General features: G+C 34.2%; 1 protein-coding gene and 1 long non-coding RNA gene across 2 annotated transcripts; both read left to right on the top strand.

Moving 5' to 3' along the window:
* Positions 1-728: 728 nt before the first annotated feature.
* Positions 729-6,084, top strand: LOC139989735 (F-box only protein 39). The gene is made up of 7 exons (XM_072008276.1): positions 729-981; positions 1,680-1,912; positions 2,576-2,740; positions 3,487-3,713; positions 4,684-4,842; positions 5,473-5,637; positions 5,762-6,084. Exons 1-7 carry the CDS (start codon positions 790-792, stop codon positions 5,911-5,913), a joined length of 1,293 nt encoding a protein of 430 aa, XP_071864377.1. The 5' UTR covers positions 729-789; the 3' UTR covers positions 5,914-6,084.
* A 4,862-nt stretch (positions 6,085-10,946) lies between these two features.
* LOC139989736 (uncharacterized) lies at positions 10,947-13,073 on the top strand. Its single transcript, XR_011800396.1, has 2 exons — positions 10,947-11,320; positions 11,402-13,073. It is a non-coding gene; the product is annotated as an uncharacterized lncRNA (long non-coding RNA).
* Positions 13,074-15,199: the final 2,126 nt, after the last annotated feature.

Below are 15,199 nucleotides of genomic sequence, written 5' to 3'. Positions count from 1 at the left end.
CAATTCAATCCAATTCAATCCAATTCAATTATGTCAAGGTGGTAAGCTATTAATAGCTTTTTAAGACAGCTTCCTAAAATTCCAAGTTTTGATAAATTAAAAAAATATAAGGTAGCAACAGGAAAAGAATTTTATCCTTGTTCAATGTTCTCGTTTAGCAGTTGCTCAATAGCTACAAAAGAAACGTGATATCATTGTAACGAAGCTCACGTACATTTATTAATTTCATCTATAGAATGCAAAGTTCAATTGGGACTGGTCATACCTCGTATTATATTCTGCATCGAGAACCTCGGTAACACGATCACATAATATTTCTGTTATTGTTAAAATATATATTACTACACTTTCTTTATCATTTTTTCTCCTTTCATAATTTTAAATCAAAATTTATTGAAAATAGACGATCAATTTAAATGTTAATTCAAGCATTCAATAACAATCTAATTCGATTTGAACCCGAATTCAACCGAATTAATGTTTCGTGTACTTCACTCAATAAATGAATCTCACGATTTTTAGAAATAATCAAGTTCGATTCGAATGCAAATTCAAGCGTTTCATATCACGCGAATTTGATTCAATTGATCGTACGATTTTTAATAACAATCGAGATCTATTTGAATGTAAATTCAAGCGTTTAGTATCTCATGAATTCGACTTAATCGATCGTACAATTTTCAATGACGATCGAATCGATATCGCGAAGCAGGACAAGAGAACTTGACGAGGTTGCGACAGCTGCCCCAGCTACGTAGCGATGAAGACGGGCCAAGCTGATACTGGGAGATGTGGGATCAGCTGCCGGAGCTGATACTGACGCAGATATTCAGTCACCTCGGTCATGGAGATCGTGCCAATGTTGCACAAGTCTGTCGGCCATGGAACCGTGCACTTTCATCGCCAGTTCTTTGGCGTTCCATCACAGTCTTCATCGACCGTGATCTGCGTGGTGACTTCCCTTTGGCGGGAGAATTAGCCGTACGCAAATATTTGCGAAAAATAAAATATCTAATATCCATTCTTTTATACTACAGTCACATGATTCATTAATGGAACGTGTGAAGAGTAATCGTCGGTGTTTAACCCTTTCAAAATTAACGAAACAATACATTTCAAATAATTAATGAGACTTTCAAAATGATCGTTAAATTATTTTAATTCTTTTCGGAATCATTGAGACCTTTTGCAACATAGGATTCTATCGTAAATGAGAAAGTATGTAATGCAAGGAGAAGAACGATTTCCTATCCATATATTTTACAAAAATAATCATTTAAATCCACAAAAATGCATCGTTATGAATTTACAAATTTACACACATTGGTCATTTTGATTATTTTGGTAATTATGTTAATTATAATATAAAATTAAATGAACTAATAAATTAAAAAATTCTATTCATTCTTTCTATTATAGGCTCTATTTATTATTATGTTGTTGTATTCATAATTAAAAGGAAAATCCACCTAGAAAGGGTTAAACAGAATTAAAAATACAGAGATTATTTTTGATAAGACGATAACAATTTTTGGTTATATTCGCATAGCTGACATTCTTTTTACCCTAAAAGAAGTTGACAGTAGTACTAAAATCAGGTGTACAGAAAAATACGATTACGAAATTTGTTTTATCACATCTAATCTATCGAGATTCGATGATAATTATGTTTTGCTTAGGCACAATATGGACAGCATATGCGAAGTTTAGAACTCGCCTGGTCACGACCGTATCTCTTGCCAAGAGAAGCTCGCATAACTCGTAATATTCAAGCTGAGGCAGGCGCTGATTTTCTTACGATTGTACGAGCCAAGAACGTCCAATTGAAGAAACTGATACTCACCGATTGGATCTTCATTTGTAAATGGGGAAATAGAAGCAAACTGTTGTATGCTCTTGCAAACTTTTTAGGGTAATTAATCAGCCTTGCATCTGAGGATTTAATCAGAAAGCTGCCGATTCTACTTCGTAGCTGTAACTAATTCCAATTATGAAAAAGTCGATCTCTAATTGCTACAGAGACAGATACTAAAAATAAATCACCTACTAGGTGTAAGAATTGTTTTTCTGCAGAAAACAAAGATTCAATGTCGCATCTTTCAAAAGTGAAATATTATAGAACAAAAAGAGTTCTTTATTTCTTAGAAGTCTGACATTTTATTCTATAAAAATTTTATTTTATTCTATATTTTTATTTTTATTCTATAAAATATACTCGAATTAATATAATTTTAAACTTCCGTAAGCAAACTGCAACATTTCATTCGTATTCTTAATTCCAAGTCTTTGTTTTTACTGAATTTTTATTGTATTCGACGAGAGCTTAGCAGAGTAAAAAAGAAACGTTTTCTTGGATATAAATGATCCAATTTATCTATGCACTGTGAAAAGGTATATTTACCTACAAAAGATTAATTTACACAAATTTGAAACATATCTTTTTCACGTTCTAAGCTGGGTTTATCCATTATTTAAGTTCTGATGCACCATTGCCATGTTACACTAACTATTGTCATGGTTGCTCAACTTCTCTTAATCGACCCCTCACTAACGTAATCAACTTTTATGTACGCAGCTGTCAGCACAATCTGGAAACGCTAAGCCTGCTGAATGCGACTCTAGGAGTGAGCGACGTGTTGCGACTTCTCGCAAGTGCTTCCAAAGGGTCGACCGAGCACCTGGCGTATTTAGATCTTCGGGGTGCGTTTCGGGAATGGCAGGCGCCCCATAGCAATCCAAGGCACGTGAAGCAGTTCCATCGATCGACCTATGTCTTCGCAATTATCGTTTTATTCAAAGGAATTGAAAGTTTCATAACAGAAATGATCCTTGTCGATTATCGTTTCTTCCAGAAAGTATAAAAAGATACTCTGATATCATTCGTTTCTTCGAAATGAAATTTTCTTTGAATCCAACTTCTTTCTAAGAAGTTAAGATAAAAGTTAGCTTGAGACATGTTGTTTTCTTAGTCTCAATTTAAAGTGATTAACACAGATATTTATTATATTACACAATTTCTGACAGTGCCACGTCAATTACTTCGTAGAAGTACCGTATCGAACGAAGTCATGAATTTTTATACCTTGAGAATAATATTTAAAAATATCATTATTTTCTCTACCGCTGTTATCAGCTGTAATCACGTCGACGTGTTACTTTATAAGAATAATTAATCGTGAAATCCTGATATATCTATACTATTACAAATTTATAAAATTTCCACGACAAACTGTAAGTGTCTTTTTTTTTTTTTGTCACTCTGATAGTATTAAAAATGGTTAAACTCATTCTATTTCCAATAAGATTCTATATCTCAGTATATCTCACTGCTATCAGAAAAATTCTAATAATTCGGTGATCTTATCTTTACCTTGATACATAAACATTATCTTGAGCCATACTGTTACACTATTACTATTTTCGAAATGATTAAAAAAAACATTAACTTTGACAAGTATAATCTTTGTCATAAACCAAATTTTACAGATATCTGCGTCTGTTGGGCCGGTTTCGCGCGTTGACGATACTCAGGCTCGATTATCCAGCTCTATCCGACCAAACTCTAAACGCATTGACCAATGCAGCACCGAGAGTGTTGAAGACATTGCATATATCAGTGAGAGATTCGGATTCCAGACATCACACGATCACTGACACAGCCTGGCATAATTTAGTGCTTGTATGCCCTGAGCTCACAGTGTCTTATACTATAGGTACAATATGATACAGAGTGACGTAAAAGTAATCATTGATTTCCTTCCGCCTACGTCGAGGCAATATCGAGCCGGTGCTTCACGGTTATTACGTTTTGTAATTTGCGAAGGCTTCCATTGTGCTTCGAGCAATTTAGAATCAAGTACAACTATGCTTGAGAAATTCGATTTAAAAATAGATGATTGCTTTTACGCCACTCTACCTTGCTATTGAAGTTTTCTTAAAACATTTCGTCGTCTATATTTTATATGCTTTCGTTCGCATTAAGCGATTCTTATGATTTTCTGATATGATCACGAAGAAAATTCCTAGAATTGATTTCTTTACACGAATGATCGATCAAGCAGTCAATATCAGATTTTTAAATTAATTAAATTAACTATCATAGAAATTTCAACGACTTTGAAAACATATTTTGTTAATGAGTTCCACGTAAATAAAATACAATAGAGTCTTGATTATTTACACTAATCACACGCTGTTCAGATAATGAAATCGCTATATGTTTTTAGCCGAGAGAAGATCATTTATCTCGAAATATTTCATAAACATAAATATTACATAAGAACAAAAGTTTCTTTTTATTAAAAATCAAACAGTCTTTTATATTTGTATTCTTATTCCTCTATCTTCCTTACAAGAGATCGTTCACGAATTTCCTGCTAATCAATCTCGTTCCAGTAATAAATGTTCCGATAATAAATCGATACTCTGTTGCATTACTAAAGAATGACGATTGATATGGTAAAAAGTAAAAATAAATTGAACGTCAGATGTAAATAAAATATTAGAAAGTAGGAAGATTTCTATAGCAGAACGATATTTAATGGAAAAGAATCGTTAAGATCGGCTCTGAAAAATAATTAAACGCTTCGATGTAGACACAAATCATGTTAAAAGAATCGCTCAATGTATCGACGAGAATGGGTGATCCTATGCATAATTTAGCTTGTTAAGTTTGATTTTCAGTTAACATATCCCATTACGAAGATATGTGCTACTTCCTGCTGCCCAGTGTGCCATTGGCTAGGTTTCAAATGTTCAGCGGTCACGTGTGGGATCAGAGTAGATCTCGCAATTTCAGAAGCACCGTCGGACTGCTTATTACCCATTATACCAACACGCTCGGTATTATAAATTCTTCCAAATCCTACACGCTTTGAACACTGTCCACGAGACGTTTTCTCATGCGGATCTCGCATGGTCTATTTCTTGACGCGATAACTGTCGCAATAAAGCTCGCTGAATCTCGGTACTTTGGCCATTGTCCCCTTCCAATTGTGTAACTCTACATATTATTGAAACGAACCACTGTTTCTGTGTTTAATGATTTGAAAATGTCAAAAGTATCGTTCAGCAGCTCTCCTATTAAAAATAGAACGATTACAACTAGATCGTGAATGTTTATGCATTTGTTGAAAATTGGAAGATGCAAAACATATAAAATAGTATGGACATATGAAATATATGAAAATGTAGGTACAAGGTGGTTTATAAGGCCCAGTGACCATTTGCTTAATTATATTTGCAGAAATAGGAATTTGCATAAACGTCCACAATTTAATTGTATTTTATTAAATAAATTAAATAAATCATTAAATTAAATATCTTAGTAAATTTCATTAAATTTTATTACTGTAACTTTTCAATCTGAATTAGGAAATTAAGGATTCCAGAAAAATATTTTTAATCGATCGATTTTATATGATATTTGTTTGTTATAAGAATAATTACGATCAATGGCCGGTATCGTTACAGCTGAAGTAATGTTACAACTCAGAAACAATCGTGAGATGCTCGACGATTTGCTAGTCTCCATGCTGATGCGTTGTAAACATCTAACGAGATTACAGTACGACGGTATAATAAGAAGTCTTGATACCCTGCGGGACATCTGTCAGCTTCAAGCTGAAAGCAAGACACGTAAGAACCCAAACATTTATTCAATAGAATCAATCTCAATTTTAAAATCGTATATTGTCATTTAAGAGTTAACACAGCATTAAAATATTCTTCGTCTTTAAAAAAAAAAAAAAAAACAAAATAGTTTTTCGTACGATCCACGTGAAGCCACGTAACGTTAATGCCCGAAATCGTGCTATACTGAACGACATAAACTACCATTACGATCACAAGATGATGGAACAAGGAGTAGATTTTCGTATTGAAGATCCAGCCTCGGTTTTGGTGTTCTATTAAAATGTTAATTTCCCACCTGTCCACCGGTATCTGTCCCACTCATGTCTCTGATTATTACAGCCAAAAAATAAAACAATGCCCTCTATCTCTCTGCGATTCATTCTTTTTGTCCTTTTTGATTCTATTTTGATCTTTGGCATTTATTTCGATAGACATTTGTCGTTTGTTAAATATTTTTACAGTACACAGAATTTCCTTTTCATTATTAAATTTACCTCTTATTATTATGTAAAATAATATGTGCTACACTATTGGATCTTTCAATGTTGAAGGATTATTAATTATTAAATAATAACTGAAACAGAGAATCGAATAATAAACTTACGCTGTTGTGAAATCATTTTTTTCGCTTTTTTATTGTCGATACAAAATCATTGACAGTATTATCAGGTGAGTTAATTTAATAATAAATATGACATTGTAAAAGAGTAACAATTTATAGAAATATTTAGAAGCAGTCAATAATAATAAAAAATTCGTATTCGCTAGCATTATCCCAGAACTTTCAGTAAACGGGATTTAGGAAAAATTGTCTCGCTGTTTGTATAACGTGAATGATCGTAATCGGCACATGTATAAAAAGTATTTAAAAAACGTGTATAAAAAAGTACAAGTTTAAATCGATGTTAAATATATCACATTATTTCATGATGGTCTTTTTTTTGTACAACTAATAATCGATGAGTAAGTCGTCAATTTTTAGTTGGATTATATTCGTATCGAACAACAGAGAGTATCTAATAGAAAATTCTTATTGTTATTCGATTTATAAAAATTGATTGTTATATGATTGACTTACGATCGATTAAACGAAGTGTTTCTTTTAAGTAAGAATTCTACGAGTTCTACTATCGACGAAGAAAATATTTTTCTTACAATCATCGTAAAATTGCATCTTGCATGATGTTAATCGAGGACGCAGGAAAACATATGACAAATCCATTTTGATTTTTAAATCGTGCTCGGTGATCGAAAGGAAATATATTTTTCGAACACTCGGATATGTAACGAAAATACATATTTAACACCAAAACAAAATAAAACGAGATCTAGTGATGTGTAATATATCCTTTTGCAGTGCTCTTAAATTCGAAAATTGTTCCCCTGTAAAGAAACAAAAAAAAAAAAAAAAGATCTTTCATATTTTTCCCTGTGACCTTCGATTGATATACTTTACATCCACGATTTAGCAAGTGCAACTGGATTAAAAACGGCTTGTTACACCTTAATACTAGTATCAAGGACGGCTTTATGATCGCAGAGATTCCAAGTATTTGTTAACTCTGCACGTTAAAAAACACACGTGTATGTATCTATAAAGAAAAGTTTCGAAGATTTTCTTAAGAGTAGCATCTCTTAAAAAGAGTAAAAATTTGTTAAGAAGTACAAATATCATTCGTATCGTTATTTTCGTTGTTTCGTGAACATTCGCCTTCGTAATTTTTACATAAAAGAAGAGAACGCATATACATGTACGTAAATTACATCGATAAGAAGAAGCTACGATAAAAGCTGCCTTCTTTAAAAGCGATCGATTTCGATGCTAATCCGCTTGAGGTGAATGGTGATTATATCCTTAAGCGGTGGCCTGATTTCACGAGAGTTTTCTAAAAGTACCTCAAGGGTCATAAATTGCACAAGGGTCTCCCAGTATTAAACGATCGAGCCGTGCCAATCTGCTCGATGAGTAGAAATAAGAAACAACGGGAATACGATACATGTAGGCTATTCTTATTGACAGAATGCCTGACACAGTTTCAAAATTGAATTTAATATTTTAGGGATCGCAGGTTTGTTTCCTGTACGCTTAGACGCTATCATATTGGATTCTTTTATTATTTATTGTCATGCACTGATTTTTATTTTCTACGAGTTCTTTTAAAGTTCCTTGTGAACTATGACTTTTCAATATCTAACGTAGTTTCTTTCCTTTTTTGTCTAATTAATACTGCAACCCCCATTCGCATTATCTTGGAATTAAAATATTTCAATTTAAGACTGGGTCTATTAAAATCGATTTTGAACATTTAAACACCGTGTGTGCAAATACGTATAATACTTGTAATAATTCAAGTAACACATATACTACTAGATTTTTACCATCGTTGCACATTTATATATAATTTCGAGTTTCAAAACAATATACGAAAACATTTTCGATTTTATGTTTGAACAATGGCTTTTCTCACGTAAGCTATTTGAGCAACATCTCCAAGACTCAAACTTGAATAACTGTAACTTCAAATTGCTTGCATTTAAACTAGAAAAAATACCATCTTTTTAATATCGTAAATACGGAATAACAATGAGCCTTAAGTAAATCTAAAATTCTCGAATAGGACACCTACGCATAACATTCATCGAGAAAGTCAAAGAAAGTCTTACTTTGCTCTACATTACGAAACACAAATGACGCAAATGAGGTAAATAATTTAAAATAAAATAACTAGAAGAACATTCAAATGCATCATAAATATCAGCAGATATTAAGTACCAATACCCATTAGTTCTAATACTTACTGCTCTGCAGTATGTATAATTAAAATGACACATCCGTCTTATAAAAGTTGTAGAAATAGTCCCAGTCTTACCTTGAGCACCGTATTCTTTCCAACAAAACCGGAAGCCCCTATTCTGTCTCAAACGTGTTTCTCACATATCGAACAATCGTCTGGTCGGCTTCAACGACAGGATTTCATGTGAGTGTTCAGGACAGTCCTGGTGACGAATCCTTTTCCACATCGAGGACAAACGTACGGTCGTTCGCCGGTATGATAACGTTTATGCACGACCAACGTGGATCTCTGCGTGAAAGCTTTGCCACACTGGTCGCAAGAATACTTTCTCTCGCCAGTGTGCGTGACATTATGAGTCCTGAGCAGTGTTTCACAGGCGAAACACTTGCCACACACCTCGCAGGTGTAAGGCTTTTCGCCGGTATGCGATCGATTGTGAATTTCCAGGCCTTTTGCGGTTTTTAATTCTTTCCCGCAAAGAGCGCACAAATATCGACGTCTCTCGTAATTTGGCATATCACCGTGAGCTTTCACTTTGTGTTGCTTCAAGACCGATTTGTACTTGTAAACCTTCCCACAGACGTCGCATTTGTGCTCCGTGATGTTCTGCGGACTGTCAGTTTCCAGCTTCTCTTGGATCAACGTTGTTGGATCGTAGTGGTACAAACGGTTGTGCTCCTTTAGGCTACGTTAATTTGAGAGATTGGGATTTTGTGAAATTTTCTACATGATAATCGAAAGATTGAGAGTTTCTAATATTTTCTAATTTAATTAATTGAAAGATTAGGATTTTGCGAAATTCTTTTAACGGTTTAAGGTATTGAGATATATGACGCGTTTTTTAATTCGAGAAGAGTCAGATTTGTCGAGAATTTGGCACAAGGACTCTCCCCACTTACGTAAAAAGGGTACAGCAGAGAAACACGATAAGTCACATCTTCTGTCTTTTCTAAAGTAATTTTAAAATTCAATAGATACATTATCAACTATAGCTTCAAATGCATATTTTTGCTATCTGTTTTTATATAATTTACAAATATCGATTACCGTGAGATTAGCTATTCTCTTGGTTTTATATAAAACTTTTTCAGTTTATCATCTATAATTAAAATAAATATATTTTTCTCTTCTCGACTAATCATAATTAGTTAGTCATCAAGTGACTTGCAACATAAACTTATCGTATTCTCTATGTGTAGCCTTCATATATTCTCGCCACATTGTTGCCTTCGCGTGACTATCAATTAAAATGATTGTACATTAGAATGAAGTCATAGGAGAATATTATCATACCTGTACGCGTCGTTGAACGTAGTACCACAAGCGTTACATTGTTGAAACTGCATAAAGTTATGCATAGTTGTGTGAGTCATCAAGGAATCCTTGTCAACGAAGTTCTCGCTACAGATTTCACAGGTGAACTTCATTTCTCGATGGTGTCGTTTCGTATGTCTTTCCACGTCAGTGGCATTCACCCCCATGAAACTGCATTCAGTGCAGGGGATCGTTTTAGGAGTGTGAGATTTTTTCACATGGGCGTTTAGCATAAACTGTTGCGGATATGTCTTCCCACACGTGACACATTTGAAGGGTCTATGGATACCGTGGACGATCCTCAGATGAGCTACTAATCTGGTTACGAAGTGGAATTTTTCTTGACAAAGGTCGCAGACTTTCTCGTTCCCCTCGAACCTGAAAAGTTTAGCTTACAGTCGAAATTGTCTTCGTGGGATCATTGAAAATCGTTCGATTTTTATTTACTCTTATTCATCAAGGAATTTTATCAAAATCGATGATCGTTCAATTGTTATTTCTTTTATCTTTACGTCTAAGGAAATTATTTAGAGACCAGTATGAACCTTTATTTCAATTTAAATTGTTTGCGTGTAGTCAAAATGATTGTATGAAATTTATATATGTTCACGTAACAACATAGACTACTTTATTTAATCTTGATCATAGAAAATATCTAACAAAACTCACTTTTGTCCAGGATCGAGAAGAATATCCTCGTTCTTGATTCTGAAATCTTCGCAGCTGGTAAGCACGTCGTGATCGTTGCCCCAGTGGCTGGAATGAGGGAACCTTCATTGACAAAGCTACACGTTTACAGAAAGCATCATGTATGGTTTCATAATCAGAATCAACACTGAAATTCATACATTAAAATACGAAGCTTCCGATGCTTTTGTAAATGCGCGTACCTAAATCCACCATCATCGTCTCGTACAATTTTCAATAAAATACAAGATTCTATTTGTATCAATCATCATCTTTTTATTAAAAACGAACAAATTTCATTGGTAACAAAAGGAATTACGAACTCACACACGTATCTCTTTATTGGACGATCTCTTTCGCAATTAAGTTTCGAGCTGCGTAGTTTTCTCATGAATCTTTCGATGTTTCTTCAGGAAACTCGCAGAAACGAATCCCTTCCCACAATCCGCGCATTGATACGGCCTTTCCCCGGAATGATACCTAAGATGCAATATCAAAGAAGTCCTCTGTGTAAACTTTCTTCCACACTGCGAGCAACCGTACGGTTTCTCCCCAGTGTGCACTCGCCGATGAACAGCGAGGTTCTCTTTGCTAGAGAACTGCTTGCCGCATAAATCGCATTTTACGATCTTCTCGTTAACGTGGCTTCGCCTATGCACCATCAACCTCCTCTTGGAAGACAAAACTGCTCCGCACAGATCGCATAAATGCTTCATTTTCTCGTACAAACCGTGTCGTTGCTTCAAGTGCCTTTCCAAGAACAATTTTCGCGTGAAACCCTCCAGGCAAATTGTGCACACGTGCTTCTTTGTCACGTCATTTCTTAATTCTAACTGCGAGATACTCGCATGATGCGTTCTTAAGTGATTTGTCAGGTTCTTCTTGTAAGGGTATGACTTGCTACAGTGATCACATTTGTACAATTGCTTCCTAGTATGAACATTTATATGTTCTAAGTATTCTGTTCTCAGGAAGAAGCCTTTTTCACATTGTTCGCATTTAAAGGAATAGTCTTTGGTGTGTCTTCGACGATGGCTCTCGAGGTTTGACTTTTGGTTTGATCTATAATCGCATAAGTCGCAAGCGAATCTTTTGAAACCAGTGTGAATTAATTTGTGACGAGCTATGTTCATAGGACTTCTGAAAGTTTTGCCGCACTCGTCGCAGCTGAAGGCTCTGTCGATACCATGGAGGTTCTTCAGATGTTCTACCAGCTTCCTCGTGTGACAGAAGCAGGCTCCACATTTGATGCATTCGTGAATTGCTCGAGAAATTGCTCTTCGCGATCTGAAACAGAAACAACGATGAAGCGCACGAAGTAATTTAGATAATGAGGGAATAAATGTGCAACTACGTGGAACTATTATGGTACTTATTTGTTTAGAATGAATGTTCTTCTGCGATGATCTTTGTTGTTCTTCGTGAAGTTTTACTATATACCTACCGATATTCGATGATGTGCAATGAAATTTTATGAGAATCTTGTACACGTTATACGTATGAAAAATTATTCTTTTTGCAGAAAATGAAATGTGAATATTATTTTAAGAAAATCAAATTTTAGCAAGTTGAAGTAGGAATTTATTTGAAGAAATAATAGACGACATGTTTGCGTATCGTTTTTAAATGTTTTATAACCAATTATTAAATGTACATAAAGCTTCATACACTTTCTGTTACAAAAATTTTGTAACGTATAAATACATGTGATTAATATTCATTTAATATTTAAGTCTCGGAGAATTATTTATTTTTTTCGTTGAAGATAATGTTTTTTTTAATATTGATTCTTTGTGGAACATGTTTTCACTTCAAAATTACTAAACTCTTTTAAGTCTTAATTTTTGAGTTTGATTTTTAAGTTATAGATGATAAATATTCGAGATGCTCTGTGGAACAGTATGGTTTTAATATGTAATTATAATCAATCCTTTCGTGACCAAATATTGTTTAAATCGTGGAAGAAGAACTTTTTCGTAGTTACCGATAATACAAATAAATTTGCTCTGGTTTTTTTTTTCTTGTAAGGAAGACATAGTTATAATGTATATAAATTTACTATAAACAAATACACCTATTGTTTACTCACTTAATAACATTTGAGAATACAATGTTGCTCGTATGCAACGTAGAGCACAAACAGACTGAAGTCTGCATTGTGAACGAAGTACTTTAAACGTCAAATTATCGAACACAAATTGTGCTATGAATATTAACAAAATAAACAACGAATAATTAAATCTCCTCTGAAACAATGTCTCGCGAAAATTTCTCTATAACACTTTATTCGACGCAATATAAATTTTAATTGATCTTTTCACCCTCATACGACTGTCTTTCCATCTAACACCAATGCTTCAGAAACTTATATTGTCTGTAGCTTCTAAATGTAAACTATATCTTTCTAATAAAATTAAAATACTCACAGAAGCAAATAAAATATTTTGCTACTTGTCAATAGATTTACTATTCGAAAGAAAAAGAAGAAGCATATTCATTTTCCTTGTCTTCGTTGAATTTTAATAAATATAAAGATATAAACATAACGAGAATCAAATTACACTACTCAGTCGTTATAAATACCACTACTATTAGATTGCGGATGTTGCTGCATTTTTGGGAAATTTAATAATGTAAAAATCTCTACAAAATGTGTACAATACATACACGATATGTTTTTACATATATATCTTTATATGTCAAATATTTAAAGTAAAATAATCATCATAATATTTAACACACGGAATAAATTTCTTTGTAAATTTTTCATTACATTTACAAATTTCATAGACATTCACAGTCTAGGTGTAATGATGATCAATATCAAAACAAGTTACATTATACCTAGAAATAATAGAAAAATAACACTATTTACGCTTAGAAGCATCAGACAACACAAACTTCAAAACCACAAGGACAGATTCACAAAGTTCAAAAACACACGAACGTCCCAGTTACTCCGTTCACTTCACCTAATTCTCCTTCTTCTCCATCGCGGCATCGTTCAGTCCCTGAGTAAAATCCGCGATGATCTTTCTAACGGAGATCACAGGGAGCCGTGGCAAAGGTCCAGGATGTCGCTTCCTGTGACAGATGAGTCCCGGTTTTTGCGCAAACTTCTGTCCACAAATATCACAAGTATACGGTCTTTGACCCGTGTGTATCAGAATATGTTGCTCCTGAGCAGTTCTTCTCGGGAACTTCTTGCCACAAACCGGGCAAGAGAACGGCCTGATACCTTCGTGGATCCTCAAATGAAGGTCCAGATCTCTCTTTTGACCGAAAGTCTTGCCACAAGTCTGGCAAACCACTTTCTCCTTCCTCTTGTGCCACAACAGATGTTGCTCCAGGTTCTTCTGCGTCGTCATGCAACGTTTGCACAAATTACACTGGTAAGCAGTCTTGTAGTGCTTATATTTCATGTGAGACTTCAAGGAAGGCACGCTCTTGCAAGCGTGACCGCAAACTGTGCAAATAATTGGAGATGCGTTGCTATGCATTTGCTTCGTGTGCTGCACCATGTCGTTCTTGATCTTGAATTGTTTTCCACAGACTGCGCACGAATAGTCGAACCTGCTGGTGTGCTTTCGAATGAAATGATCCTTCAACGTCCACCTGTTGTTGCTTTTATATTCACAGATACTGCACGGATATAGTACAGGACCATGAACTTGCTCCGAGTGCTGTTTCAAGTCTTTTCTTAGCCCGAACGTTTCGTTGCAAGTTTTACAGCGATGCCTGTGTAGCTTCATGTGTGACGCTAGAAGCGACTTCCGGTTGAACTGTTTGCCACAAAAGTCACATTCCAACAGAGGTTCAGTTTGCTTTTTCGAGATTCTTGCTTCAATTTTGTTGGTTCGACTTGGCTCGATTTTCAACTTTTTCGTTGTACAACCTACGGATGTTACAGGGCGAATTTTTAAGTTCATTCTTCTGATTCTTTCCCTTTGTCGCTTACGTTCCATTTTTGCCAAAGAGTACGAGTTTTCTATTTTGATGAAACAAGGTTCTTCCAGAGGATTCGTGTCGCTACCATTAAGAGGGTCCAGTGCAGGAGAACTAAAACAGATTGAAGTAAAGTTGTTAGGTTTTGGTATCTACAGGGTGGTTTTGACAATGCTGCTGTATGGAGAGCTTACTTACTTGAAACATCTTTAGCAGATGAACGTTTCACGAAGTTTCGATTAGAAATATTTTTGCGTAGGAGCAGAGATCTTTGTACGAAGCAATGGAATATTTTGTGTATACTAAGATAGGTATTTTGTAGGTAATTCAATCGTAATTAATGTGTAATTTTCATCACACCGTTCGATTTCTCACGATATGAATTTCAATGAAAAGTATTATCGAAATATTTTTGATGAAAATTCGTCAGTTTTCTTTCTATCGTACGTTGTTCGAAGATAAAAATATTTATTTGTTATAATGGAAATTTTTTCATACTTACTTTTTCCTTAACATTTTTCTCAATATGAAATAATATTATAGGAAGTATACTATGATATTTATAATTTACAAGTTTTATTTAACCACAGTTTTATTAAAAAGTTTGGAATACATTAAGAAATACAAACAACATTCGTAGAAAACATTTTGAAAATATAAAAATTCGTGTTTCATCGATAAAGAAACGATAGAAACAGCTGTATCGTTTAAAAATCTTAAAAATATTTATAAAAACCCAAATACTCGTTCTTAGTATAAAAATGTCAATCCAAAAGTGATAGCTTAAGAAGCAATATTAAGGTTGCTTATAAAAAAATGCTTAA

This window comes from Bombus fervidus, chromosome 8 (assembly GCF_041682495.2).
Source record: "Bombus fervidus isolate BK054 chromosome 8, iyBomFerv1, whole genome shotgun sequence".
NCBI lineage: Eukaryota > Metazoa > Arthropoda > Insecta > Hymenoptera > Apidae > Bombus > Bombus fervidus.
The sequence above is the reverse complement of the archived record's forward strand: the minus strand, read 5'-3'. Positions and strand labels throughout refer to the sequence as shown.

Excerpts from the sequence above, each read along its gene's own strand:
- LOC139989735 (XM_072008276.1), top strand. The coding sequence starts at position 790 with ATGTGGGATCAGCTGCCGGAGCTGATACTGACGCAGATATTCAGTCAC. Across the intron at positions 982-1,679 it reads CTTTGGCGGGAGAATTAGCC|GCACAATATGGACAGCATAT; the intron begins GTACGCAAATAT and ends TGTTTTGCTTAG. Across the intron at positions 4,843-5,472 it reads CCATTATACCAACACGCTCG|CTGAAGTAATGTTACAACTC; the intron begins GTATTATAAATT and ends GTATCGTTACAG.